Source organism: Drosophila navojoa, chromosome 4 (genome assembly GCF_054131105.1).
Source record: "Drosophila navojoa isolate 15081-1374.11 chromosome 4, UAZ_NAV_1.0, whole genome shotgun sequence".
Classification (NCBI taxonomy): domain Eukaryota; kingdom Metazoa; phylum Arthropoda; class Insecta; order Diptera; family Drosophilidae; genus Drosophila; species Drosophila navojoa.
The window spans coordinates 26,164,540-26,191,949 of record NC_142892.1 but is presented as its reverse complement, the minus strand read 5'-3'; the positions used below and the strand labels follow the sequence as shown (position 1 = coordinate 26,191,949).

The following is a 27,410-nucleotide window of genomic DNA, read 5'->3' as shown; positions in this document are numbered from 1 at the left end:
TACATACATATGTATGTATGTACATAAGTACATTTATTTATTATTATAGGTAATCATGTGTGCAGGGTATATTAATGTTGAAACCGGTCTGCAAACTTCTGATTTAGTTATTAATGTGTTGTAAGAGAGAACGGGCTGGAAATAATGAAGTCATCTAAAAAGTTACTTACAGATAAGCTACTGGTGCTACTGGTTGTGCTTTATAGTTCGATTGTTGGCATGTGTGCTTATAAGGTGCCTGCCGTTAAAGTTGATCCCTTGATAAACGGCTTTCGTGTGTCCATAGCAGGTGAGTAGATTGCTCCCACAAACCTGTAGTTTCATAAACAAAATATTTTTTTTAGATGATCATGACATAAAAAGCGTGGCATTCAATGTGAATCGTAATCGAAATTTTACGGGGTTTGAGGAAGGCGAGTTTACCGCGCAAGTAAGAGAGTCACAAGATGCACGTTGGCAATATGATTTTGAGCGAGTTCCTTTAAGGGCGCATGATACTCTTTATGTATGGACTAGCGTTCAACACGGAAATGCGATTTTTCGTGACCAGAGTCAGAAGTTTCAGGTTTGTCAACTACATGGCGTTCATTTGCCTGCAGACTGTTTGAAAAAACCTAATCTGCAAAAAGAACCAACAGCGAAGGAAAATGAAATTAACAGAGGATCGCCGTCAACTTCTTGTTCGTTACACTTGCAAAGTGAAACGGAGATGTCACCTTCCCCAACCCAACCACCTTGTAAAGGTCAATTGATATTCGAAGAGGAATTCGACCAATTAAACGAGAGCCGTTGGCTTCATGATGTGCGTGCTCCACTTGACAGTACCGATGCTGAATTTGTGTTGTATGATGGAAAGGCACGTGTTCTTGACAGCCAGCTTATCATCGAGCCCATACTGTGGTCGATTTATCGACCAGACTTGCACATAGCCAATGCACAGTTAGATTTATCTGATAGGTGCACAGGGACACACAATAAGCAAAATGAATGCGTTCTGCTAACTAGAGGACCACTCATCATGCCCCCAGTGGTGGCTCCCCGGCTGAGCACTAAGGAATCATTTGCTTTTAAATACGGTCGCATCGAAATACGGGCAAAGTTCCCGAAGGGCGATTGGTTGGTGCCTTTATTGCTGCTGCAGCCGCTAATGGAGGCATATGGTCAAACTGGCTATGAATCTGGTGACTTGATAATATTTATATATTGCTTGAATATGATTAATGCTTTAACTACTTTATGATAGGTCAGTTGCGTGTGGCAATGATACGTGGCAACCAACACCTACGCCTCCCCCATGGTAAACTCATCGATGGTCGCACCGTTTTCGCCGGAGCTGTGCTCTCGACAGAAGCTTCACAACGCGAAGATTTTATGGTCCAACAGCGACGTAGCGTACACTTTGGTGACGAATTTCACCTTTACAGCCTAATATGGAGCAGTCAAAGCTTGCGATTTTTAATTGATGGCCAAGAGTACGGTAAACCTTTAACTGGCTTTGCAGAATCTAACCTAAATCCAAGCTGGCATCGGGGAGGGCCCATGGCACCCTTTGATCGCATGGCAAGTACCTTATATGAATCTAATTAATAAACTGAAGCTACAAATCTGAGGGTCTTATCAATTATACATTGCAAAAGCGAAGATTTATATATATGGAATCTATGGAAACATACAAAAGCAATAAAGTATTCTACAAAAAAACACTCAGTAAAATTAAGGCTATCACTGAAATTTTTCATTTTGACCTAAGCAAAATGGAAGAATGTTTCAGCTGGCTACTACTGATTGTATTATGCCCATTCAGAGAGTTTATAAAAACATTCGCAATTTATGTTTAAATAGTACTGAAAAAATTATATATATATTAAATTTTTTTCAAATATAGTTTTACATCACTCTGGGCCTCTCCGTTGGTGGCTTCGGCGACTTTGTTGATGAATTGCGGACTTCTAGCTTTGAAAAGCCTTGGATAAACAAACACCCACAAGCTAAGCTTAATTTTTGGCAAAGCCAGGATCAATGGTTACCCACTTGGAAGCAACCGACCTTACTGGTCGATTATGTCCGCGTTTATGCAATATAATTTATTTATGTCTGAAATAAAGTTCTACCCGTTATTATTAATTTATATTAATTAAACATTTTAGTAGTTCAACTTGCATATGGGTCACAATTTCCAATAGGTGGTGACTCTGAACCTATTGGAAATTCTCATGGCGTTTCCGACAAATATTATTTTTTTATAATTCGTATATTTCTAGCATGTTCACAAGTAGCATAATATATTTTTACTAGTGATCTACGACAGTATAAAAGTTATTTTCAACTTTAATTGTAATAATGAAAATGGAAAAATTTAATATAGTATTAGTACTGGTACAAATCGGAGGATCTTATCAATTATAAAACTAAACTCCGACTTTTTTAAATTTTCAATAATTACTTTGATACAAATTGGCACTATGCATTTTATAAAATTGTATAGAATGCTTAGGTTGATATCTCATCCACCTATTCTATTCGCTAGAATGATCTATATTATTTAGGTATGCTAACATAACTATTTTTAATAGAAACTTTATTCAGAAGATTTGTACCCGATTCTAGCTTTCAGCGGAATGCGTTGTATAAACACGAACATATTCTATGACCAACTTCGGATGCTTCCATGTTTTAGTAATATCTGATAGTTTATCCTCAAATGATATTGCTCCCCTGGGCGGGCTAAAAAACTTCATATCTCCGAAATTAGCGCTATGTTCTGTGGGAAAATTTAGTACACCTCCAGCAGTCAATCCCAGTACGATGTAATGCTGTAATAGACTTGGTTATTACTATTATTATAACACTTGAAAATCAATTTACCTCATTTTTATTTATTTCTTCCAAAATCGAGGGATTGTCAATTGTGCCGTATTCTTTCCCATCTACTTTATATATTAGTCGATCCCGATGTCGGATCAATGTATAGTTATGAAAATTATGTCCATAATGTTCTCCTGTTTCGAGTTTATTGCTCCTTAAAGATTCATTCATTTCGGTCTGCTTCCTTACGACGTCACCATAAAGAGTATTTCCGCCCAAAGCGTTGCCAGAGCCATCGAATATCTGAAGATTGCCTCGCGCATATGCGATGCGAATATGCGAATCAAAAATAGAATAGGATTCAAACTCGGCGTCGCTTGGATACAACAGTAAATCTAAAATATCAAATATATTATAATATTAATGTATGTATACATGCACACATACACAGGCATACGCACGCTGCACAGTGGAGCCTTTGCCGACAGAGCGTGGCAAAAATCAAAAAAGGTACTTTAAGCGATTTTTAAAAAGTTGATGTCATATGAAAATAAATCGATCTACTGGTTTGTAGCCGAAAGATTTTTGAAAATCGGTCAATTTTAAGGGTAGTTATAGCCCTTCAAAATTTGGGAAAGTGGCAAAAATGTGAAAAGCAGCGAGTTTTTGTGAAAAATATCCCACTTGTCAATAGAATTGTAGGAAAAATCTTTCACCAATTTTTGCAGTGTTGGTTGCGATTTAAAGAATGGATTATTACTAATAGAATAAACAAAAAATTAAGTTAATACGACTTTTCATTGCAGAGCTGGTTTAAATTTACTAAACCTCTAAATTTGACCATTTTTGTTTACCTAAAGTAGTCTATATCTTTTGAGTTCCGCCGAGTTCCGAGCATCGATTTATACACACGTGTTTCTGAATATGTCCTCTTTAATATAAATAAAACTTTTGCTGCCACCAGGTTCCACCCTGGGTTTCTATAGCAAAAAACTAACCCAAAGTCGTCATAAAAAAGGTCAAATCTGCATGCAGCTGCATGCCGTAAGTAGAAATGCCGACGGCAAAACTACTTTACAAAAAATTAAAAAAAAAAAAATTTTTTTTTTTAGTTTAATTTTTTCTATTTTTTAATTTGTTTTGTTATATTTATTGAATATAATTTAAATAAAATCAATATCAACAAAAAAATTTGTAGTTTTTCATACAAAAACATACATTTTAGGATAAAAATCACATTTTTCAGGTTTGAGGTAAAACTGTGAAGCACCCTGTTAACGCATCACCCTGTATTTTGGTTTATTTATAGCTTGAAGAATTCTCTGTCGAAGAATTCTCTGCTTTTTAAATGTTTGAAATATCTTGCTTGGTTTAAAAGTTATGATTTTTGTAACGCAACATGAGCAAAGGCTCCACTGTGCGCTGGCTGTAGTGTGGGCTAATCATGGAAATTTAATTGTGTAATAACATTTCTTGTCGATAGACTTTATGAAACTTTCAGAATATGATTATAACATGGATTTACATGTATTTTCCAAAGCACAAGTCTCTAGTATTTAAAATACGTCTTTTACTAATATGAAGGTGAGCGGGCGGATATAGGGATGGGACGTAAATTTTTACAAAAATCGAAATTATATAAAATGCTTTAAAGATGTAGGAGATATTATTTCATAACTGATTTTTGATAAGGCTTTTTATAGATAACAAAATAACGGGATGAGTTATCGCTTTTTATACCCTGAGCCCATTGTTTTTTGTTTTTATGAAAAAGTATGTAACAGGCAGAAGGAATCATCGCAGACCCCATAAAGTATATATATTCTTGATCAGCCACGACGAGCTGAGTCGATATAGCCCTGTCTGTCTGTCCGTCCGCCTGTCCGTATGAACGCCGAGATCTCAGAAGATATAAGAGCTAGAGAGCTGAAATTTTGTGTGCATACTCGTGTATACCATACGCAGTACGAGTTTGCTTTATTTTTTCGATAACTCATCCGATAACTTTTTTATCGGGAGTAATCGAAAAATTGATTTTGTTTTTTGAGCCTCATTGGAATACTATTAGACGTAGAGACTTCAGATTTACTGTGTATATACATATAATGAATAAAAACCTTTTGAAATCAACAGATTTTGGATACCAAGCCCCCTTCGCCCTCAATTTGCAAAAAAACGTATATCAAGTACTAGAGACTTGTGCTTTGGAATGTACACACATTTTGACCATATAATTACGCCCTGAAAATTTCATTAAGATCGTATGTTTACAAAAGAAGTTATTCACCAAGTAAATTCTCATACTATTGCCCACACTGCCATAGCTCGTGATCTTGGGTGGATCTACATTCCAAGTTTCAGCTTTCTAGCTCTTCAATGATTGATTTATGATTTCTGGCCACGCGGATTGGGAATATTTTAACACTTTACAAAGCGGAGATATACAAGAGTCTGTGTTCCAAATTTCAAGCCTCTTTAGCTTCAATTGCGGCAAAAAAATGGCGTATGGTATGGTAATGGTACTAGACGAACTCCGCTGCGAAGGTTGATGACTTTTGCTACCATATCCTCTGTAAAAATGTACTTTATCAACATTTATAAGCGGCTTACCCTCGACATATTAATTAATGCCACAGATAAATATATATGCTTAACCAAAACAAATAAATCAATAATGGTACTAGACGAACTCCGCTGCGAAGGTTGATGACTTTTGCTACCATATCCTCTGTAAAAATGTACTTTATCAACATTTATAAGCGGCTTACCCTCGACATATTAATTAATGCCACAGATAAATATATATGCTTAACCAAAACAAATAAATAAATAAAACTCCTATACACAATATACCGATAAGCGAATTGAACATAAACTAGAATTTAGTAAAATACAAATTAAATGCGCTAGATAGATAAGAATTTAAATACAGTATTTATACACTCACAGGGAAAAAGCCAATCTCCGACCGGAAATTTAGCACGTATCTCGATCTTTCCATATTTAAATAGGATTGTTTTCTTAGTTGTTATTGCTGCTGAGTGCACAGGTGGCAGAATCGTGTTAATGCCAAATTGATAAGGTCCACACAATAATTTTCTATGATAATCTTTCTCATACGTACATTCGGTATAATTAAAAACTGTTTCTCTTTTTTTTTTCGGCAGACTTGCATGTAAATATAATATGTTATTTTCTAGATAGATGTTTTTTTTATCTTTCCTAAATGCCACAAATTCCACATGGTTTGTGTATAACCGTGAGTACTGAACATGAGTCCAATTTGATGACAACTTGTTGTTACTGAAAGTTTCCTGAAAAATGAGTTGACCACTACACACTGGCTGTAATTTATCTGAGTCAGATTCTGCCAGAAAACAATTTAACTTTTTATCGTATTTAGGCTTGTCGCATGTTTCCATATTATTGAAATCTATAATGTGATTTTGGCCATGACCATTGGCATCAATTTTAAAATTGTTAATTGCTGTTAAGACTGCGTCTTCTGTTTCAATTATCCTCAGCACCCGCAACGAATCATTTTTGCTTGATTTCTGATTGCCTTTTAGTATAATGCTTAACGCTTCACTCTTGTTGAAATAGTGATATTCCGCGATACATCCGTTCCCGTTTTCAGTTAAAATAAACATTGACTTGACATCTAGATCATCTGCGTTTTCTCATTTTATAATGTTGTAAATTTATCAAATATTATTGAACGGATCATATCACAGTAATAAAAATTTCTTACATACCGGACACTGAGACAACATTTACATCTTGTTTATGTATAGCAGTAGTGCTAAAGCAATTGAGAATGAAACAGTTCAAAAAAAAACAATATTTCAAATTCATTTCAAAAATGCCTTGACTGTCTTTTTAAATATAAATTCAACGGTATATATTGTTGACTCCAAAAGGCACTGATTGACGCTCAAGTCGACCTAACAAGTGCTTTGATTTCACTAGATCATAGACTGTTTAAACTGCTGATTAAATATACAGATTCTGAATATTCAAATCGCCAGATTCGCTGTAACAGTCGACTCTATGCGGTCGATGCCATACGATGTGCTGTTGAACTATAGGCGAATGATTAAAAACAAAACAACCAATCATAAAATTTACACATCTTTTGCTAATGATATTTATATTTTATAAAATGCAAATTAAATATGTGATGTTCATTTCTTGCTTTCTTGGTATTCTCTACGCCGAAGGAAAAAAAGATATATTGGTGAATGTAAAAGGCAGTGAAATAACGATTACAGTACCAAGTAGTATGTATATATTATATGAGTTTTAATATTTCAAAAAATTACAATTGTCACTTCTTTAAAGGTGACTGTAAAGTGAAGAATTGTTTTTTTTCAACAGAAATCGAGAAAGGGTGTATCTCGGATTATGTATTCGTCCACAGCCGAGATAAAAATGGAACATTGGATTTTGTGATAAATGTAAAAAGACCACTTCTTGCAGATGATCTGCTCCGAATTTTCGGTGTTTTCGAAACTGATAACGAAGTAATAACTGAAGTTTACGACTTATTTATTGATAGCCATGGAAATGGAAAAAACATAAATGATCCAATTTTCAAAGAAGATTTTGATCAGACTTTTTCCCAGTGGACACATGAGATAAGGTCTCGTATGAATGATCCCGAAAACGATAGTGAATTCGTGGCTTTTTTAAATAATACAAATACTAATTACATAAAGGATGGATATTTGAACATTGTAGCAACATGGGCTAATTACACGAACAATTTACCATTTGCTGTAGATGGGTGCACATCCAGAAAAGTTAATCCATCTCGGAAAAAAGATTGTGGGCCACAAATTCCACTTCAATATAAGTTACCTCCTGTGCACTCAGCAAAACTACATACTTTTGGAAAGTTTCAATTCAAATATGGTAGAGTAGAAATACGTGCAAGGATGCCGATAGGCGATTGGTTATATCCATGTGAGTATGACTAGAGCTGGGACCTAGAGATAAACTAGAATGGATTAACATTTCTTAATAAATTTACTCTTAGATTTGATATTGCAACCGATAAAATACCGAAGTGAAGAAAATTTTGTCAATCAATTGCGTATTGCATTTACACGCAGCAATGCACTATTGCAAAATAATGAATCAATTCCTATTAGTAGAGACCGACTCTTTGGAAGCGCTGTTCTTTGGAAATCAGGAAAATTTTCGGAATATGTTCATTTCAAGAAATACTCAACATACAATCCACTAAGTAATGATTTTCACAACTACACTTTGATTTGGCACAAAGATCACATTACTTACAAGGTAGATAATAATACTTACGGCACGATTACAAATTCAACAGTTCTTAACGCGTTTAATTCAGAGGTAAGCTAAACATTGTGATGCCAGAAAAGTATTAAAAGAAAAGTATATACATACATATGCATGTATGTACATATGTATGTATGTATATACTGATATTACTTTTTATTAACCAAAAAGTTCTAATTTTGTGTTAGAAAATTACCTGATATTTTTTAATTATTGTAAAATCATATTTATTATTTTTAGTGTTATATTGTATTGGGTCTGTCAGCAGCCGGAAATGTTAATTTCCCAGATGAAACTATTATGTTTAAACATAAACGGTTTTTAAATAACGATCCTATGGGGCCATATCAATTTGAAAAGTTTACTGATAAGAAAACGTGGACACAACCCAACCTTCTGATAGACTCCGTTTACGTTTACAAGACTCACGGAACTGATGAATAAAAGTCATGATTTTCTAAATGTATTGATGTATATTCAATTGAGATAATAACAAGGGTCAATAAATGACAGAAACACCATGTTAGAAAGTTTTCCCATTATTCTTTTTGGATCCGTTGTTTCGAGAATTCTGCGTCGACTTCTTTTTACGCTTATCTGACGACCAATCCACATCATCTTCGTCATCGGTACCGCCTGTATTGCCACTGGACTGAAGGTATGTTGAAGTTGAGGAAGAGCTAGCACTAGCACCCTCTTTAGTTGCCAACCGCCGACTAGCAATACGAGAAGAAATGCGTCCCATGCCCATGCATTTTTCCAAGTGTGGTGCAAATCGGGCCGCCGCCACTAACCTGTCACAATGTGGACAGGTACAGTCCATTGGTTTTTTTGCAGTTGATATGCCGAATATATCTAAGTTTGGCATTTCACAAATTCTGTAAGCAGACTCTGCATTTTCTTCCCCGACTCCGTCAAGAGCCGTCAGATTGCCTGTCTTCCGCAAATGATGAATTTCTATGAATATTCCCGCTACAACATCATCCAGAAGCCCCTGAAATAAGTAGTTTGCAGCATCCTCTAATCCCTTTGGTTCCTTGAGAAGTTCTCGAAAATTTAATGATATGGCTGAAACAGTTAAATGGCCCTGCGTTGTCGCCATTTGAGATACACTTCCAGATGAACTCAAATGCGTTTGAGCGATTACATACGTTGGATAGTATCTTGTGTAAATCTTTTGCCATATACTAAATGATTGAGTGGTGTGTGTAATGTTCACGTTACAAAATAATTCATTAAAAGAAGCAGGCAGTGGGGACTAGAAAATTAGGAATACAAAAATCGACTCAGTGTTATATGAGTAAAATTATTGACAAGAGCGCATACTTAAACTATCGATATGAAAGTCAGATGAGCAATAGATATATTTATATAAAAAATTATTTTGTATCTTTTATTTATTAAAGTAATAATGACATGCTATTTTTAATTATAAAATTAAATATGTCCATCCATTAACATCGATGTTTTCATTAAAATTTAAATTACTACCATTTGTGGTGGAAGCTATCAAAACGATATGTCGTATTCGATGATTCAGCAGCCCTTCCTGATTTTGGCAAAACATCTACATACATTGCATGTACATACATACATTTCACATACATATGTATTATGTATAATTAAAATGACGCTTAAAAAATATGAGACTTACAAATATTTAACAGAGAAAATTTACACTAAATGTCTGCAAATACAAACAGAAAATGAACGCAGCATTATGAGGTAAGAATAGCCACCGACATATGTATGTATGTATTATTTAGAAATTTGAATTCGGACGCTAAACATTACAGAGTAAATGAAATAAAAAAGTTACTACGCCGACGAGCATACGAGGTGATGTTATTGAAACGTAAACTGGACAAACATGGTGATAATTGGCGTTCGATGCCAATCGTGGTACCAAAACCGAAGGGAAAGCCTGAGCAAAAACGCCGAGGACCAAAACCTAAAAGTAAATCGTCAGCATCTAATGCAGCAGCCGAGGTCCAAGATCCTGCATTTCGCAAGCCCAGAAAACAGCGTATGAAACCCCAATCAAATAGTCAAGTACAGGCAAAATAACTATAACATCATAGTTTCTAAGAATTGTGTTTCTGCTATAGTAATTACAATAATTTGGGTACTTATAGAAATAAAAACAAACTTAAGGATTATGTATATTGATTTGAAGTGTTTTGAAATCCGAAGCTACTCAGCTTGTCGCAAACGTGCAAGGCGCTGTGTTAACTCATCCTGTTCTTGTGAGATTTGAGTGGAGGCACCAATGGTAGAACTTTGCACACCGCTGGGCAGCTCCATATTAAGATCGAGACCTGCTTCGTCAGCAACTTGCTGCAATAAATTATCAACATCTCCTTGTGGCACCGACGTAGTCACAGTATCGGACATAGTCCCCTCCATTACTGAGCTTTGTACATCCAAGTCTTCAAATTGTGATTCGAACTTTTCCATAAGTGACGAAATTTTTTCTAGATTCATGCCTTTCATGGCAGCATCCATGGCCTTAACTACGCCAGCCATTGAGCTAGTAACTTTGCGTGTTGTCAACGCAGATTGCACGCGACTGGCAACAGCATCTACGCGAGCGCTCATCCTCAGGTAATTTACGGCCTGATTCTTTTGTCTTATAGCATTTTCAGCATGAATGCGAGCGACATCCATATTACCCTTTTGTATGGCTTTTTTAGCCTTTGCCTTTTCTAGCTTTTCTTCTTTTTCGCACTTTTTCGAATTGCGCTCTAGATCTTTCACAGCGAACTTCAAATTAAAAAGATGTTCTATATAATATATGGGTGTGGATTATTTAGGAGTAATAGTTAACGACGTGATTATTATACTTACTTTCCATTGCAGATGTCGACATGTCGTTACCCAGTTTGAAGCCTTTAGTCCGGATGCTACCAAAAATATTTTATGTTTAATAATTTTCGTTACAGTGAATTCTACTAGCTAAATGTATGAATCACTTGTTAGTAGAGGTGGAGAACAATCGATCGAACCTTCGAGCTTTCAATATATCGATGGTCAAATGACGCGATGGTTATTGATAGTGTCGTCAATATTTTTGAGTTTCACCACTGACCAAACAACACATAGATGCGACATGTAGAAAAAATTTTTCTACAGCTCGAAAGGTTGATCGACCACTATACTTCGTATTTGCGCCACTCGGTCGCTGGAGGTACGAGCAGTGAAAATACTGCACAACAAAAACAGTGCGCTGTGAGCTAGTGCTGCAAAACCATCGATGGACCGTCCATCGATTTTGTTTGAGTCCGATGGATTAAAATATCGATAGTATCGATGGTTCCATCGAAAATAGGTCCATCATTCAAAAATAGTTAAAGATTCATAGAAAAAAGAATCAACTTTATAAACACTTATACCTAGTAAGTTCAAAACAATTCACGATTTTTCCTCTTAATTCATAAATATAATATTTGTATTCCAGTTCATCACAAAATAGTCTATCCTGAAACTAAACTTTGGTTCAAAAATATTTTATAACTATAAAATAAAAAGTTCGACTGTAATTAACAAGTCCTAAAATTTAACTTAAAATTAAAAAACAAAGCTTGACTATCTTTCACAAAAGTCTTGAGCTGAGATCCATTGTGTAGTCAATTATTGTGCTTTAAGAACATTAGCATATCGACAGCATTTAGCTAAAGACTGCTTCGTTTCTGCTGTGCGCAGTAATTTCTCCAGCCACTCCAGCCTTGCTGAAAATACGAATTATCGACATCGAGAAAATTCCATCGATCTATCTAACAAAAGAAAGTCCATCGTATCGATAGTATCTATCGATATTTCCATCGATGGATTTGCAGCACTACTGTGAGCGCTCAATCGAAATGGTCCCAATTCCGTATGAACCACAGCTGTGAGCCATTTTTTCTACTCTCTCTCTCTCTCAGTCCCTCTCTCTCGCTCTCTATGGTCGCTGAAATCATCACTCTCAGCCTCGCACAAAAATTGAAATTTTCGTTCGCGACGATACCAGCTCTTTCCTTTTAAGTGAAGGGTATACCGAAATTTGTAAAGCGTTTGCCACGTTCATACAATATGCTAGCTTTTTCATGATTATTTCTAAAAAGGGTATGAAAGCGTTGATGCTCATAATGAAAATGTTTTCGCGATGAGCATGCACACACGCACACTCCCTTGCTACATGTACTATGAGCATTTGTATGCCTGTGTGCGAAGATCTTGCTGCTTGTAGAAATTTCAAGGCCCAGCATTTGCATTTGGTCGATCATGAGAAGTGCTCATATACATACATTTGTATGTATATATGTATGTACATTTGATTGTGTGTGTATGAATGGGATCTGAATCGAACAATTATGGAATATCACTTGTAGAAGCATTTGTATGCCTATGTGCCTTTGTATTTGCGTGTGTGTATGTGCATGTGTGTAAGCATGGGACATAAGAGGTATGCGAAATGTCTCACAGATGTGCTTCATACGGAATTGGGACCATTTCGATTGAGCGCTCACAGCGCACTGTTTTTGTCGTGCAGTATTTTCACTGCTCGAACCTTCAGCGACCGAGCCGAGCAAATACGTAGTATAGTGGTCGACCAACTTAACAGTTTCGAGCTGTAGAAAAATTTGTTCTACAAATCACATCTATGTCTTCTCTGATCAGTGGTTTCACATCAGTTAATTACTTTTTGGAGCGTTCTTCAATTTGAGCGTAAAAAGCTTAATTATTATATTATATGTTTATAAAAAATAATCCGCTTCCTTCAAGAAGGTAATGCTCATAACGCATTGTTTAAGTATTAGAATGGATTTTAGCAATATTTTTGTCTAATTTAAGGTAAGCGCAGCAGTGCCCCGCCGGATTCTGATTGCAGCAGTGCGGATACTACAACCATTACGCCGACATAGACAAAAAATTTGCAAAATGCCTTACATGTGGAAAAGAATATAAAACAACGGGCAGGTGAATCAAACTGATTTGCGTCAGTATGATCAGAAAGAGAATTTAGTAAGACCACTGACCAAACAACACATAGACAGTGATGTCATTTCCGCTTTTTTGCCGTCAGATTTGGCTTTTTTAAAAGTGCGATAGCGGGAAAAATTTGAAAACAGCGGGCAGCGGGAATTCCAGCTTTTTTGGCAAATTCAAACCGCTTTTTTTCAAAGTAAATTTTTTCTAAATTTTTACAGCTGTTTTAACGATTTATATGTTAATAATATATTGTACGTAAAGTATCGATATTTACTTTAATCGACTAACCTCCTCTTAAAAATGCATATTGATATTGGCGCGTTATCTTTTCTAACATTGTGAAATTCGTTTGCGTAGTAAATCATGCCGAAGGAAGTTTATAGGCAAAAAGTGCGAGATGTGTGGCTGCGGGCCACAGAATTCAAGGATTGGCTAAGGAAGGACTCCACAGACGCAACACGGGCATATTGCCGTTATTGCAAATGCACAATAACTGCCAAATTAAGTGACTTGCAAGCGCATGCGGCTACAAAAAAGCACGCAGGCTCAATGCAGGGCTATGTGCAAAAAAACAAATTATCTTTTGTTCAATTGCCCACAAAGACAATTGAGCAGGAGGCAGCGCTTTGTCTATTTGTTGCCCAGCATAGCGCAATCGCCCCTGTGAACCATTTAAGCGATCTTTGCCAAAAAAAGTTCGATGACAGCAGTACCGCGTCGAAAATTAAACTGCACCGCACAAAATGTACATACATAATTAAAAACTCATTGGCTCCCCATTTTAATCAAGACCTACATAATGACATTGGCGGTTCCAAATTTAGTTTACTTTTGGATGAATCCACAGATGTTAGTGTAACAAAATTACTTGGTAAGAAATTTATATAAAAACATACATATGTACATATATGTATATATGGACTGCATCGACACAATAAGTGCTGCTTCAATTATGAACTACCAGACAGCTGCCTAAAATCAATAAAAGAGAAGGATTACTATCCAAACGATGTGGAAGAATGCATTGATGATTTATTGGATGTAATATAATCAAGGATATGATTTATAATTTATAAAAATACCTATAGTTTGCTATTCATATACATATGTAATTAAAGTCAGCTTTTTTGTCAACCTTTTTCCCTTGAATCCAGCTTTTTTCAGCTTTTTTTTTTTCCTTGATCCAGCTTTTTTTGCTTAGAAAAAAATGACATTACTGCACATAGACTAGACATGTAGTACAAAGTTTTTCAACACCGAAAAATCTGCCTCCTAAGCAGTGGTGCCAGATTTTCAGAGTCACCATAAGCTAGATTGAACAAAAAAATAAGCTAGAATAAGCTAAAATTAAAAAGATATATATATCTTTAAAATTAGCTAACTAAAAAAAAAAAAAAAACAATTGATGTATACTTTTTAATAGATATTTGAATTTTATTAATATATTTAAATTTATATTAACGAAATTATATCATCAATTTTATTATTTGCTTCCTCATATTTCTCAGATGTTTTAATTAACGATAAGTACCTTAAAGGTACTTTATAATTAAAGCAACATTTGCCATGACGGCGTAATCCATATCTGTAAAGCTAAAAAGAATATACTAAGTATACACTAAATTACTAATCATTTCATAAGCAACTTTCATACGTACTACTGTGTTTAAACCTTTAACACTCAATAGACTTCGCAATTTAGTCTTAACTATATTAACTTGACTAAATACGCGTTCAACTGCAGCATTCGACCAAGGAAGCGATAGCATATGTATAGTAAATAATGATAACTTCTGAAAAGTGTTGTTTCCGCCAGCATCCTTATAATTAAGGACCTCGGTCCAAAATTGGGTAGCATTTTCTTTTTCCTCCCAATTTATTAATGAATTTTTGCAAATTGAGCAACATTTTCACCAATATTTGAGTAGTTTAAAAATTCCAACAAAGAAATTATCTCAGTCGATGTCTTATTTGCACGTAGCATATTGTCTACGGAGAGAACTTCCATTTTTCTCAAAATGTCAAAATTGTTAGGAAGTCTGAAATTGCACCGTGGATTAAAAATATATTATTTTATTAAATTCATATATAAGCTTACCTCTCTCGCAGGTGGATGATAAATGTCATTATAAAATCTTTGCAATTTTGTCTTATGTCACATAAACAAATCTGGTCTAGAGACTTCTTCCAAATCGTCCTTCATAATATCAATATTCACGTCTGTTGAAATTATCATTGACTTTAGCGAATTTATGACAGTTATTTCGTTAAGGAGTTTCGTCGATTTCACTTTTTCGCTTTGAAAAAGTTTATTTAAATTTTGCATATTTTTTAGTATGGGCTTTTAAATCATTAAATAGATCTTAGTTTTCGTTTGTCGCTGCTAAGGCAAAGTGCGTCCCACTGCTCCTCGATCCTTGATACTGCAGCTCCAATGGAAAGCCACCTTGTATCAGAAACTTTGGGAATTTTTAAGGGTGCCTGAATAAATGCAAAAAACATATCAGTATACCAAAATACAATGCTATAAAAACCGAACGGATTAGACTACTTACAAATCATTGGGACAAGCATGAAAATTAAATTCAACGATTGACAATGAAACTATACACAAACAAAGATCCATATATACCTGCCCATTATTTAAGCACTCATATATTTTTATACCCTGAACCCATTGAAAATGGGAAATCAGGGTATAATGGTTTTGTTGAAATGTATGTAACAGGCAGGAGGAGGCGTGGCAGACCCCACAAAGTATATATATTCTTGATCAGCACGACGAGCTGAGTCGATTTGGCCCTGTCCGTCTGTCTGTCTGTCCGTCCGTCCGTCCGTCCGTCTGTCCGTATGTATGAACGCGTCGATCTCAGAAGATATAAGAGCTAGAGACTTCAACTTTTTTTTAAAATGCCCACTAAAAAACGATAACTCATTCCGATATTTTTTTATCGATAAAAAACCTTATCGAAAGTCTGTTAAAAAATTATGTCTCCTACATCATTAAAGCTAGAGCGTCCAAATTTTAAATATATATTAAAACGCATTTTATATAATTTCGGTTTTTGTTAAAACTTACCCCCCACCCCTATATCCACCCATCGCCCTCATCTTTGTAAAAGTCGTATATCAAATACTAGAGACTTGTGCTTCGGTATACACATACATTTAAATATTATGATTACGTTCTGAAAGTTTCATTACGATCGTACGTCTAGAAATTAAATTACTCCACAAATAAGGTCTCAAAATATTGCAAACACTGCAGCGCAACCCAAGCGTAATCGCCTATATATGCGTGTGTGTGTGTGTGTGTGCGTGTGTTTGTTTGTATGCGTGTGTGTGTGTGTGCGTGTGTATGTGCGAATTATTATTGAAATATCAGTTGCTCGAAGGGTTCAGGGGATCTCGTAGTCGAGCAGTCTCGACTAGAGCTTTCTTACTTGTTTTTGTATGTTATTTGCCAGTGAAAACTTTTAGCAAACTAGGTGTATGTTTCGGCAATAAGAAACTCCAAATGGTTTGGAAAATGTTTTTTCGTTGAATGACCTACAGCCAATTGTATTGAATGGCACACACAATTTATTAATATGAGAGAGGGTACGTTCTTCTTCAATTTTATGTGAACGCTGTGTTTAGTTCCAGCCATGACGCTAGCATTATCTGTCCCGATCCCTATTAAATTGCCAACATCAAGGTTTAGATTACCCAACTCTATTTTAATAGCCTCTGCAATAGTAACTGCGTCACCATCCTCAATAGGTATCAAACTTAAAAAGGTCGTAACTAAACGTTTATTATGCACACTAAAGTAGTTTATAGCGACGCCCAAATATTAAAAAAGAAACCAGCATTGCATGTTAACATTTTCTATATAAACTTATAGCTTATAGTTTATTTTATATTTACCCAGCAACTTTGTCACACTTATATCAGTTGACTCATGCAATAACAAGCTAAATTTGGACGCTCCTATGTCCATCCGCAAATCTTCATTAAAGTGCAATGCCATTGTTTAGAAGTTTTTTTTTTTTTATTGGCATGCACCTGTATATGTATGTAACTATATAAGCAGGTACAAAGGATCGAAAATCGCATCCCATTTGTATACTGAGCTAAATAAGGTACTAAACTTTTTTTTAATTCCTTCTGATAGCCACCACGATCATTAAAATTAAATCCAGGTGCTTAAATATAAGCGCGAGTTACCCGCCAGTAACTATACTACACACATACACATACAGTTCGACGGTCACAGTGCTACAAAGAATTGGCATATGCACTTGTCACTTTAGTTATAAGCGCGCCTTCTTCAATTCGAGCCCAAAATCATTCAGACAATTCTTAGTTGAGGTAGGCAGCCAATGTTCTCGTCCCATGCATACACACATGCACACCAATGCTCACGTCCCATGCATACACACAGGCACATACACACACGCACATGTAAAAGCACATATGCATACAAATGCTTCTACAAGTGATATCCCATAATTGTTCGATTCAGATCCCATTCATACACACACAATCAAATGTATAAACATACATACATACATACATACATACATACATATGTATGTGAGCACTTCACAAGATCAACCAAATGCAAATGCTGGGATTTAAAATTGCTACTAGCAGCAAGAGCTTCGCACACAGGCATACAAATGCTCATCACACATGTAGCACATGTGTGCGTGCAGGCTCGTCGCGAAAGCATTTTCACTATGAGCACCAACGCTTTCATACCCAAACGGTTTGATAAGTTCGGTATACTCTTCACACAGAAGGGAAGGCATGGGTTCTTGCTGCGAAGAAATTTCAATTTTCGTGAGCTGGCAGCTCAGAGCTGCTGCTTGTGCTCACATGCATACACACATATACACATTTGAGAGAGCAGAGAGCATCGTGAGAGAGAGAGAGAGCAAGGGAAACATTTAGCATAGAGGGATCTTTTGTTTAACAATCGACCATCTCGGTCGAGCGCATGAAGAGAAATGATTTTGTGTTCCCATATTTTAGTAGCACAAGCCTAAAAAGTGAGAAGCCGAGCAAATACGAACGGTCTGGGAACCAATGCTCGAAAATAAGTGTGCAAAACGCTTTGCACTACGTGTCCGGTCTATGTGTTCTCTGGTTAGTGCTATAAGCACTAACACTGACCAAACAACACATAGACTAGACATGTAGTACAAAGTTTTTCAACACCGAAAAATCTGCCTCTTAGGTCCTATCGAATTCGAATTTGCCTGGCTCTTCACTTTTAGGTTCAAGCTACGAAAATACACGGGTGCACAATCATTCCGCTTTATGCGCTCGACCGAGACGGTCAAATGTTGAATAAAAGATGCCTCTGTGATCGATTTTTGACTTCAACTTTTCAACTTCAACTATAACTCATTCCGATATTTTTTTATACCCTGAACCCATTGAAAATGGGAGATCAGGGTATAATGGTTTTGTTGAAATGTATGTAACAGGCAGAAGGACGCGTGGCAGACCCCACAAAGTATATATGTATATTCTTGATCAGGGCGACGAGCGGAGTCGATTTAGCCCTGTCCGTCCGTCCGTACGTCCGTCCGTACGTCCGTCTGTCCGTATGTTTGAACGTGTCGATTTCAGAAGATATAAGAGCTAGAGACTTTTTTTTAAAATGTCCGTATATATGGCGCGCATATCGAGTCTATCACTAAAAAACGATAACTCATTCTGATACTTTTTTATCGATAAAAAACCTTATCGAAGATCACTTGAAAAATTATATCTCTTAAATCTTTCAAGCTAGAGTGTCCAAACTTAAAATGTATATTAAGATGCATTTTATACAATTTCGGTTTTTCTCAAAATTTACCCCCACCCCTAAATCCACCCCCTCACCCTCATCTTTGTAAAAGTTGTATATCAAATACTAGAGACTTGTGCTTCGGTATACACATACATTTAATCATTATGATTACGTTCTGAAAGTTTCATTATGATCGTACGTCTAGAAATTAAATTATTCAACAAATAAGTTCTCATTATATTGCCAACATTGCAGTGCAACCCAAGCGCTATCGCCTGTATATGTGAGTGTGTGTGTATGCGTGTGTTTGTTGGTTTTTTTTTTTTTTTTTTATATTCGTTTATTAACAGTTTTTATATAATAATACAAGGTGCAAGTTGCGTGGTGGCTAGGATAGTGCGCGATGCTTGCGGGACGGCCGTAAAGCATTGCTTCGCAAGCACTGTGCGCTACCTTAGCCTGGGACAGCTCGACTTCTCATTCGCTCGACTCTGCGGAGCTCCATCATCACTGTGGCCGCGAAGGTGCTTGTTTGTTCCCAAGCTTCCTCCGATTCCAGCATGGTGTTGACAATGTTGTCCGCTCTGATGGAGCGGCCCACTGCCTCTTCCAGACGACGCCTCTCCTCCAGGAACCGTCCACATTCGAAAAGAATGTGGTTAGCGTCTTCCACGTGCCCTCGCTCGCACCAGGGGCACTCGTCAGATTCCTTGTGGCCGAAGCGCTTCAAATAGCTCCGAAAGCATCCATGTCCCGAGAGGATCTGCGTAAGGTAGAAGTTTACCTCGCCGTGCTTGCGGTTGACCCATGGTTCAAGCTCCGGGATGAGCTTGTGCGTCCACCGCCCTTTAGCTGAGCTATTCCACTTCCTTTGCCATCGTGCAATGCTGTTCGCCCTGATAGCGTTGGGTCGCGCAGGCGCGTGCGAATTTCGCTCTACGGCTTCGGCGACCAAGTACTCCAGCGGTACCATACCAGCTATGACGAGCGCCGCGTCATGGGAGATAGTCCTGAAAGCGCAGCTGACTCTGATTGCGCTCAGTCTGTAGATCGCGCAAATGCCCCGGCTGTAGTTCGGCGTTGCCATCGCTCTTGCCCATATGGGCGCAGCGTAGAGGATGACGGACCTAATGACGCTCATTAGAAGGAGACGTCGTTGCTTTTTAGGTCCCCGCGTGTTAAGCATAATTCTCGAGAGAGCTCTACAAGAATCAGCTGCCTTTTTTTGCACATACTCTAAGTGCTCGCGGAAAGTTAATCTTGTGTCTATCATGACACCAAGATACTTTATCGCCCTCTTTGACGCAATGGTGACGCTGCCGATCTTTATATTGGCAGTTTCCACTCTTTTGCGACTGCTGACTAGGACAACTTCAGTTTTGTGTGCCGCTAGCTCGAGCCCAGCTCCAGTCAACCAGCTTCGTATGCGATTGGTACTTTCGCTGCACATATCCTCTGTATCTTTGAGTTCCTTTCCTATGGCTACGACAGCTACATCATCAGCAAAGCCGATGGTGTGCGCACCTGTTGGTAGTTCCAAGCGCAGTACGCCGTCGTACATGATATTCCATAGGAGAGGCCCCAGCACTGAGCCTTGGGGTACTCCAGCTGACACTGTATGAGTTTGGGGACCCTCACTCGTATTGTATACCAGTGTTCTTCCTCTGAAGTAACTCTTTATTGTTTCTTTAAGATATTTAGGGATATTATATTGTGACAGCGCATTCAGTATCATATCCCAACTAGCTGTATTGAAGGCATTCTTTACGTCCAGGGTCGCAATAATGCAGTATTGCTTCGTCCCATGCTTCCATCTTGTGCCATGAATGGCGGAGGTGGCCAGACCAACAACTTTGTTTAGCGCATCCGTTGTTGACCGGGCCTTCCGGAATCCAAATTGATTTGGTGACAGGCCTCCGGCGCTAGTAATCGCAGTCTCCAGTCTGGAGCAGATCAATTTCTCAAACACCTTTCCCATGGTGTCTAAGAGGCAGATCGGTCTGTATGAGGATGGCTCATCTGGTGGTTTGCCAGCCTTGGGTAGCAACACCAGGTTCTGGGCTTTCCATTTTGCCGGGAACGTCTCTTGTATTAAACATTCGTTGAATAATTCAGCGAACGTATTAGGGTGCAAGGCGAGGGCTAGCTTTAGCGCACGATTTGGGATCCCGTCCGGCCCTGGAGCAGTGTTGGTTCTAAGACCCCGGAGAGTTAATATAATTTCTTCCTCTGTGACTAAAACAATTTCAGTGCTCATTGAGCCCTGATCAGCAGGCTCGGACCGAGGGGCGTGAATGGAGCTTAAACTTTCTGGAAAGAGCGTTTCCACAATCGTTTTAAGCTCCAGACGATCCGTAGGCTGCACCTGTCTACCTGCGTATAGTCTTTTAACTACTATCTTATATGCCCTACCCCAAGGGTCATATTCGGCTGAGTCGCACAACTCTAAAAAACATTCTCTTTTGCTTGCCCGAATGGCCCTCTTCAACTGTCTTCTAGCTGCCTGGTAAGCTAATTGTTTTTCTAAAAACGTAGACCTACCGCGAGCCCGTTGGCAGCTTCTTCTCGCCTGGATGCATATGCGTCGAATGTCACCTACTTGTGCATTCCACCAATACGTAGGCTCTTGTTGTCGCGTGAACTGCTTGCGGCGTAACATGCTGCTATTGCATGCACTCTGTATTTGGGCCACCATTTGGCATGCTCTGGCCTCAGCATTACCAATTGTGCCCAGAGACTGAATGGCCTCTGAAAAAGCCGCGGGATCAAAAGTATCCAGCCGATACGATTCCCTCCACAAGGTTGTCGCCCTGGCAGGTGGCCTATTCTGAACAGAAGTGCCGTATGATCGCTGCCCGTATAGCTATCGCAGTGGCTCCATGTTGCTTCCCGAACTAGGGATGAAGTGACAAAATTAATGTCAATTACAGATCCGTATCCAGCCCGACTGAAGGTGAACTCATGGCCAGTGTTGAGCAGTGCAACATCTAGTGTTGCGAAGATCTCCAGTAGGATACGACCTCTGGCATTTGTTGTGAGGCTACCCCATTCTAACGCCCAGGAGTTAAAATCTCCAGCTATAATGGCCTTCCGACCCCTAGCATCCTCGGCAAGCTCGTCGAGCACCATCGTGAATTCACTGAGCTGCATGCTGGGGGCCAGATAGCAACTGTAAAGCCATAAGTTGCCATATCGGCCGCGTACGAACCCATTGAATGACTTAACATTCGAAAGTACGTTCGTTGAGTTGCCGCATACCCACAACGCAGCTTTGCCATTAACGTCAGTTGACCATGTCCTAGGGTAGCTGGTTATACAGTGGTGGGGCTCACTGAGAAAAGCTACGTCTATACATTTTTCCCTAACGGTCTGCTCAAGAAGGTCTTGGGCAGCAATACAATGATTTAGGTTAAGCTGCAAGAACCTTAACATTTCATTTTACGAGCAGCTTCGCGGTAAGATGGGCATTTGAAGCTGCCTGCTGAATGGTCCGTCTGCTTTTCACCTTTCCGGATGCAGAGGCTACATTTTGGTGGCTTGGTGCATGCTTTTGCACTGTGACCCATCTCTCCACACCTGAAACAGGCGCCCTTTAGGTCACAGTCGCTGCGACAGTTTGCTGCCATATGACCGTAATCGAGGCACTTGAAACAGCGTTTAGGCTGCTCCACGGCTCGAATACGGCATACTACCCATCCTATTCTAATTTTGGACAGCTCGAGCAGAGTTTTAGCTTTCCCAATTGGAAGAGCAACCGTAGCTCTTTGCTGTCCACCAAAAGCTGGCCGAAGCGATTTGATAGCCTCAATGGGGAGTGAGCTATCCTTCAACTCCACCCTGATTGCATCCGCTCACCCAAGGCTTTGCCTACAGCTTCGTGCAGAGCCTCAGCGCTATGCTCCGGCTTCCTACTCAGTTGCAACAAAAGGTCCCTCTTAGCGGTCTTCCTAATACCTTGGACGTCGCCACTCAGATGCTTTAAATTTGGGTCGCTCTTGACCACGCGAAGCATGTCCGCATAGCTGCAACCACCTACACCTGAAACCGCGATGGCGTCGCTTCTGGAACGTTTTTGCAGCGGCTTGCGTCCCTTAACAACCGTCCAGCTGTTCGAATTCGTCTGTCGACCTACCTGGTTGGTTTTAACGGCTGCAGCCCGTAGAACCATTGGCTCTATTGGATTTGCTGCGCTTTTATTGTGCCTCGGCTTTTTCGAGGGAGTTTTCCTCTGCTCAGTGGCAACTTCCCTCGACCGCTTGGGCGTATTACTACCTACTGTAGCACTAACGCTCGCTGTTTTAGCCTTCTGAGCTACTTCTTTGACCAGCGTGGTCTGCACCTCGCAGTCTTTGACCGGTCGGTTGCAGAACGCTTCGGCCGTCTTTTGGAGACTGACCAGCCTAGCCAGCTCCTCTCTCATTAGTGCATTTATATGCCGCTGCCCCCCAAATAGGGCAGACAAACCCTCTAGCGTAACTCCTATTTGAGCTAACGCTTCTTTTAAAGACTTGGGTGCCTGGCACTCAGCCACTGGAGACTGGTTACAAGTCGACGGCTGCGGCAACGCCCTCTGTTGTTGCTGCGGCGATCGCTGCAACGAGGAACGGCGCGCGAAAGCTTGCAGCTCCTCCTCCATCATGGCCTCCATATTGCTCCGACTACCACGGCGTGAAGCCTGTAGTGGGCACTGCCTACTAATATAATTTGAGTTTAGAGACCACAGTAACTTAAACTCAACCTAACTACAGCGAGAGCCCGAAAGTATGCACTACTTTTAGTACCTGCTACCTCACACCAGCAGCTGGGTTGCTGTCTTTGCTGAGACTTAGCAACTCACCAAAGTTAGTGAGCAGCTGATTGTCCGCTGCAATTTCCAGCACTACTTCATCAGTGAATGAACCTAATTATTTATTATTTGCACAAATGTGACGCCTAATGCGACAAATTATTTCGCGCTTAAAAAGAAAGGAAAGGAGAAAAGCCCTGACGCCAAAAACAGTGACGCTATTGCCCCCCTCTCTTGCACCACCGGATTGTACCACTGGGGTACTCCGCGAAACCGCCGCGAAGTAAGTTTTTTATTGTTTTTGTTTTGCCGTCGCTGGGTGCGTCGCGCCCACAGCAACCACGTTGTCTACAGTTCTTTCCACTTTCACAGGGAAAAACAAAGATCAAGCTATTGTCCACGGTGGATCGCGATGACATCGACCGTACTCCACGAAGAGTTTGTTTGTACTCGTGTGTGTGTGTGTGTGCTAATTATTATTGAAATATCAGTTGCTTGTAGGCCCTAGCATTTGAATTTGGTCGATCTTGAGAAGTGCTCGCATACATATGTATGTACATATGTGTGTATATGCATTTGAGTGTATGTACGCATGGGCGGTGAAGCTAACAATTATGGGAGATCATTTGTATGCTTGGGGCCTTTACATGTGCGTGTGTGTATGTGCATGTGTATGCGTGAGACATGAACTTTGGCGTGTGCCTACCTCAACTTAGAATTAGTTGACCGATTTAGGGTTCGAATTGAAGAGGCGCGCTTGTATTTAAGTACCTTTTATTTTGTATTTATGATCGTGTGGCAACGAAGTCATCAATTTATAAAAACAATAGTTTAAAATAGGAATTTGTTTAAAATTATTTCATTAATTTAATAAATATAAAAATATAAAACATTACATTTAATATACAGCTGCGAAAAATAAAATAGCACCATTTGCATATTCAGAGTTTGAGGAGTTCTCCTCGACACATTTATCAATGTATGGATCTAATTAATTAGTTATTACAGCAAAAAAGAATTATTACAAAAATATTCATAGTTTTTATATATTTCCAAAAATTCTCAAAAAAGCCGAAAAAATGACAAAAAAAAAAAAAATAGCACCACTTTTTCATTTTGCGCTAAAAATGATTAAAAAAATAAAAATGAGTAAAAAGCTTTAATTTATAGTTAACGACAAATGAAAATCAATATACTCCCTTAAGTTTAGTATTTGTTTGTTTTGCCTTTGTTAGCAATTAATAATTATATATTAAAACAAATCAAAATCAATAATATTAACAAGATAATTCAAAGATAACAAAGATAACTCAATAAATGTAAATTTCTATACATATGTACATACATATGTGTTTGCACGCACAAGCCAGCTGCGTCGTTCTTGGCGACGAACCCACTTTCCTTTATTGCCCTTCGGATTGAAGAGTATACCATACTGTTGAAAATGTTTACAATGATAATGTAAAATTTTAAGATTATTATTACTAAAAAGCGTATAAAAATGTGTTGCGCCAGTTGCGCTTAATGAGTATGTGTTTACTTACATTTATACAACATATGTACATATGTATGTGTGTATGTTTATAATCCTTGACTAAGGCTTGTGCCCGCCAAGGGCTTTTACTTGTGCGAACTATTTTGGATAAAATCTGCAGAGGGAGCTTTAACGACCTTATAGTATCACTTCAGTGTTTACTCTTGTTAATCCTGCCAAAATTTATATCAACCCAAACTACCTATTGATGTATTATTCTTAATTTTCTTTTACTTAAAATGCTAGTTTCACCAACAAAATTCTCAGTTTGCCATTTACATTCTTTCTAATTAAAATTAAGACAAACTGATTAAGAATAAATTTTCTATGCTCAAAACAAGGGTAGGTGCTGTAGCGTCCATGCAGTATAGAACAATTTTCCCTTTAATACGTGGAATATATGGTTTCTTTTCGAAAATGGCCTTAAATGCTTTGAAATGCAGTTTTATCATATTGAAAAATAAGGTCAGAATGGGCCTTCAACTTGAGATATTTGTTTATATAATGATAATTTTTATTGAGTATCAAATACTCAGAAGAACACTGCATTTCATCTGATGATGTAAGAAGATTTGTTCATACTTCACAATCTGTTTTTTGCAACTTGTGCAGAAGATAGAAAGCAAAATAACGCAATGCATTTTCATTAAAAGCATTTTGTATATTAGCAATCGTTGCATCTAATAACAATTCTATTTCTAAATCAGCATTAGGTTCAATATCTGTAGCAATATGACGTGAATTACATTGGTCATGAAATACAGATAGTTGAGACCCACTGTCTTCTATGATATTGGCCAACATGAGGTCTTCATCTGGAATGCAATTTCCAGAAAGAGAAGCAGATGTTAACATTTTCATAGATAACATTTTGGACATAATAGAATTAAATTAAAAAATGGTGGGATTGGTATTTGTTGTCCCCAACTTCTAATTAAATAAAATAAATTCTCTAATGGGTCTTGGTTAAATTTCGATGAGACAGCAAAGAAAATATCATTGTTTTCACTCCAAATATTTTCTGCCAAAGCAATTACCGATGACATTGTAATAATCATCCCACAATGCAATACACTTTGTGTGGATAATGCAGATTTTGGAAATAATCACGCATTTCCTGAAGGTACTCGTGAACATTATTTTTCTTCCTAAAAGCACATCTATACGGATTGCGATCAAATAGCACATGACTATTTAAGCAATCAAAGAGATTATTAATGCTTATGTCCCATGTCTCATGCTTACACACATGCACATACACACACGCACATGTAAAGGCACATAGGCATACAAATGCTTCTACAAGTGATATTTAATAATGGTGAGTCACAATGGCACAATGTGAGCACTTCTCATGATCGACCAAATGCAAATGCTGGGCTTTAAAATTTCTACAAGCAGCAAGAGCTTCGCACACAGGCATGAAAATGCTCATAGTACATGTAGCAAGGGAGAGTGTGTATGTGCATGCTCATCGCGAAAATATTTTTATTATGAGCATCAACGCTTTCATACCCTTTTAAAGAATTATTAACGAAAAAAAAAAGCATTTTGTATGAACGCATTTTGTATGAGAGAGTAGAAAAATTGGCTCCTCCAGCAACCGAGCCGAGTAAATACGAAGTATGGTGGTCGACCAACTTAACAGTTTCGAGCTGTAGAAAAATTTGTTCTACAAATCTCATCTATGTGTTGTTTGATCAGTGCTACAACGGAAGAGACCAGACAACTTCGTGATTGGTCGGCTCGATCTTTTGAGGCTCAAGCAGTGTAAATAAGGCACGACCACTGCACTATGCACTATGTTTAGTTCATGAATAATTCGTGTGCATGAATAATTGTTTTACATGAGAGCATGACCGAAAAATGTCACTGGTATCGAGCTTACTGGGAAAATTCTTAACGACAATGCAAAGATAGCCTCGATATTAAAGGACTTTTAGGGATAGCGCATTTTCCCAGTATTCGTCAATTTTTCAGTATTTTTATACCCTGAACCCATTGAAAATTAAAAATCAGGGTGTAATGGTTTTGTTAAAATGTATGTAACATATTCTTGAACAGGGCGACGAGCTTACTCGATTCGGCCCTGTCTGTCTGTCCGTATGTGTGAACGCGTCGATCTCAGAAGATATAAGAGAGGCTAGAGACTTAAAATTTTTTTTTTAAATGTCTGTATATATCACGCGCTTATCGAGTTTATCACTAAAAACGAT

At 38.1% G+C, this 27,410-nt stretch overlaps 6 protein-coding genes and 2 long non-coding RNA genes across 10 annotated transcripts in view; 3 read left to right on the top strand and 5 right to left on the bottom strand.

The window, feature by feature from the left end:
• Positions 1-11,198, bottom strand: part of Chmp1 (charged multivesicular body protein 1) — a 103,977-nt gene extending 92,779 nt beyond the window's left edge. The window contains exons 1-2 of one of the 2 annotated variants that reach the window (XM_089260514.1): positions 10,966-11,198; positions 10,295-10,901 (exon numbers count right to left, since the gene is read on the bottom strand). In XM_089260514.1, the coding sequence (XP_089116640.1) occupies positions 10,312-10,901; positions 10,966-10,987 (612 nt within the window). In that variant the 5' untranslated portion in view covers positions 10,988-11,198 and the 3' untranslated portion in view covers positions 10,295-10,311. Of the gene's footprint in view, positions 1-10,196; positions 10,902-10,965 lie in introns of those variants that run through there. The other variant, XM_018099763.2, reaches the window with a different exon arrangement.
• Positions 1-21,763, bottom strand: part of LOC149091568 (uncharacterized) — a 161,684-nt gene extending 139,921 nt beyond the window's left edge. The window contains exon 1 of the long non-coding RNA XR_016196866.1: positions 21,157-21,763. This is a non-coding gene — a long non-coding RNA (uncharacterized LOC149091568). The remainder of the gene's footprint in view (positions 1-21,156) is intronic.
• GNBP1 (Gram-negative bacteria binding protein 1) lies at positions 106-2,139 on the top strand. The gene is made up of 4 exons (XM_018099738.3): positions 106-289; positions 345-1,181; positions 1,244-1,560; positions 1,886-2,139. Exons 1-4 carry the CDS (start codon positions 145-147, stop codon positions 2,081-2,083), a joined length of 1,497 nt encoding a protein of 498 aa, XP_017955227.1. The 5' UTR covers positions 106-144; the 3' UTR covers positions 2,084-2,139.
• Positions 1,339-6,470, bottom strand: LOC149091570 (gram-negative bacteria-binding protein 2-like). Its single transcript, XM_089260510.1, has 4 exons — positions 5,753-6,470; positions 2,866-3,200; positions 2,375-2,813; positions 1,339-1,591 (listed from the first exon to the last, which is right to left on the bottom strand). Exons 1-3 carry the CDS (start codon positions 6,453-6,455, stop codon positions 2,604-2,606), a joined length of 1,248 nt encoding a protein of 415 aa, XP_089116636.1. The 5' UTR covers positions 6,456-6,470; the 3' UTR covers positions 1,339-1,591; positions 2,375-2,603.
• On the top strand, positions 6,909-14,238 carry LOC108650587 (gram-negative bacteria-binding protein 2-like). 2 transcript variants are annotated; one of them, XM_089260508.1, is made up of 4 exons: positions 6,909-7,085; positions 7,147-7,770; positions 7,844-8,172; positions 13,447-14,238. In XM_089260508.1, exons 1-4 carry the CDS (start codon positions 6,947-6,949, stop codon positions 13,447-13,449), a joined length of 1,095 nt encoding a protein of 364 aa, XP_089116634.1. In that variant the 5' UTR covers positions 6,909-6,946; the 3' UTR covers positions 13,450-14,238. The 2 variants fall into 2 exon arrangements, with proteins under 2 accessions (XP_089116634.1, XP_030246368.2); XM_030390508.2 differs by lacking the exon at positions 13,447-14,238 and adding an exon at positions 8,359-9,078.
• Positions 8,572-9,220, bottom strand: Sgf11 (SAGA associated factor 11kDa). The gene has a single exon (XM_018099765.2). It carries the CDS (start codon positions 9,218-9,220, stop codon positions 8,642-8,644), a length of 579 nt encoding a protein of 192 aa, XP_017955254.1. The 3' UTR covers positions 8,572-8,641.
• LOC108650579 (uncharacterized) lies at positions 9,666-10,285 on the top strand. The gene is made up of 2 exons (XM_018099771.2): positions 9,666-9,843; positions 9,915-10,285. Exons 1-2 carry the CDS (start codon positions 9,746-9,748, stop codon positions 10,183-10,185), a joined length of 369 nt encoding a protein of 122 aa, XP_017955260.1. The 5' UTR covers positions 9,666-9,745; the 3' UTR covers positions 10,186-10,285.
• Positions 14,500-15,368, bottom strand: LOC149091569 (uncharacterized). The gene is made up of 2 exons (XR_016196873.1): positions 15,188-15,368; positions 14,500-15,128 (listed from the first exon to the last, which is right to left on the bottom strand). It is a non-coding gene; the product is annotated as an uncharacterized LOC149091569 (long non-coding RNA).
• Positions 21,764-27,410: the final 5,647 nt, after the last annotated feature.

Coding starts and splice junctions, on each gene's coding strand:
- GNBP1 (XM_018099738.3), top strand. CDS start 145: ATGAAGTCATCTAAAAAGTTACTTACAGATAAGCTACTGGTGCTACTG. Junction 290..344: donor CTTTCGTGTGTCCATAGCAG/GTGAGTAGATTG, acceptor TATTTTTTTTAG/ATGATCATGACATAAAAAGC. Junction 1,182..1,243: donor TCAAACTGGCTATGAATCTG/GTGACTTGATAA, acceptor ACTTTATGATAG/GTCAGTTGCGTGTGGCAATG.
- LOC149091570 (XM_089260510.1), bottom strand. CDS start 6,455: ATGTTTATTTTAACTGAAAACGGGAACGGATGTATCGCGGAATATCAC. Junction 3,201..5,752: donor CGGAGATTGGCTTTTTCCCT/GTGAGTGTATAA, acceptor TTGATATTTTAG/ATTTACTGTTGTATCCAAGC. Junction 2,814..2,865: donor AAGAAATAAATAAAAATGAG/GTAAATTGATTT, acceptor AGTCTATTACAG/CATTACATCGTACTGGGATT.
- LOC108650587 (XM_030390508.2), top strand. CDS start 6,947: ATGATATTTATATTTTATAAAATGCAAATTAAATATGTGATGTTCATT. Junction 7,086..7,146: donor AACGATTACAGTACCAAGTA/GTATGTATATAT, acceptor ACTTCTTTAAAG/GTGACTGTAAAGTGAAGAAT. Junction 7,771..7,843: donor AGGCGATTGGTTATATCCAT/GTGAGTATGACT, acceptor ATTTACTCTTAG/ATTTGATATTGCAACCGATA.
- Sgf11 (XM_018099765.2), bottom strand. CDS start 9,220: ATGGCGACAACGCAGGGCCATTTAACTGTTTCAGCCATATCATTAAAT.
- LOC108650579 (XM_018099771.2), top strand. CDS start 9,746: ATGACGCTTAAAAAATATGAGACTTACAAATATTTAACAGAGAAAATT. Junction 9,844..9,914: donor AATGAACGCAGCATTATGAG/GTAAGAATAGCC, acceptor TAAACATTACAG/AGTAAATGAAATAAAAAAGT.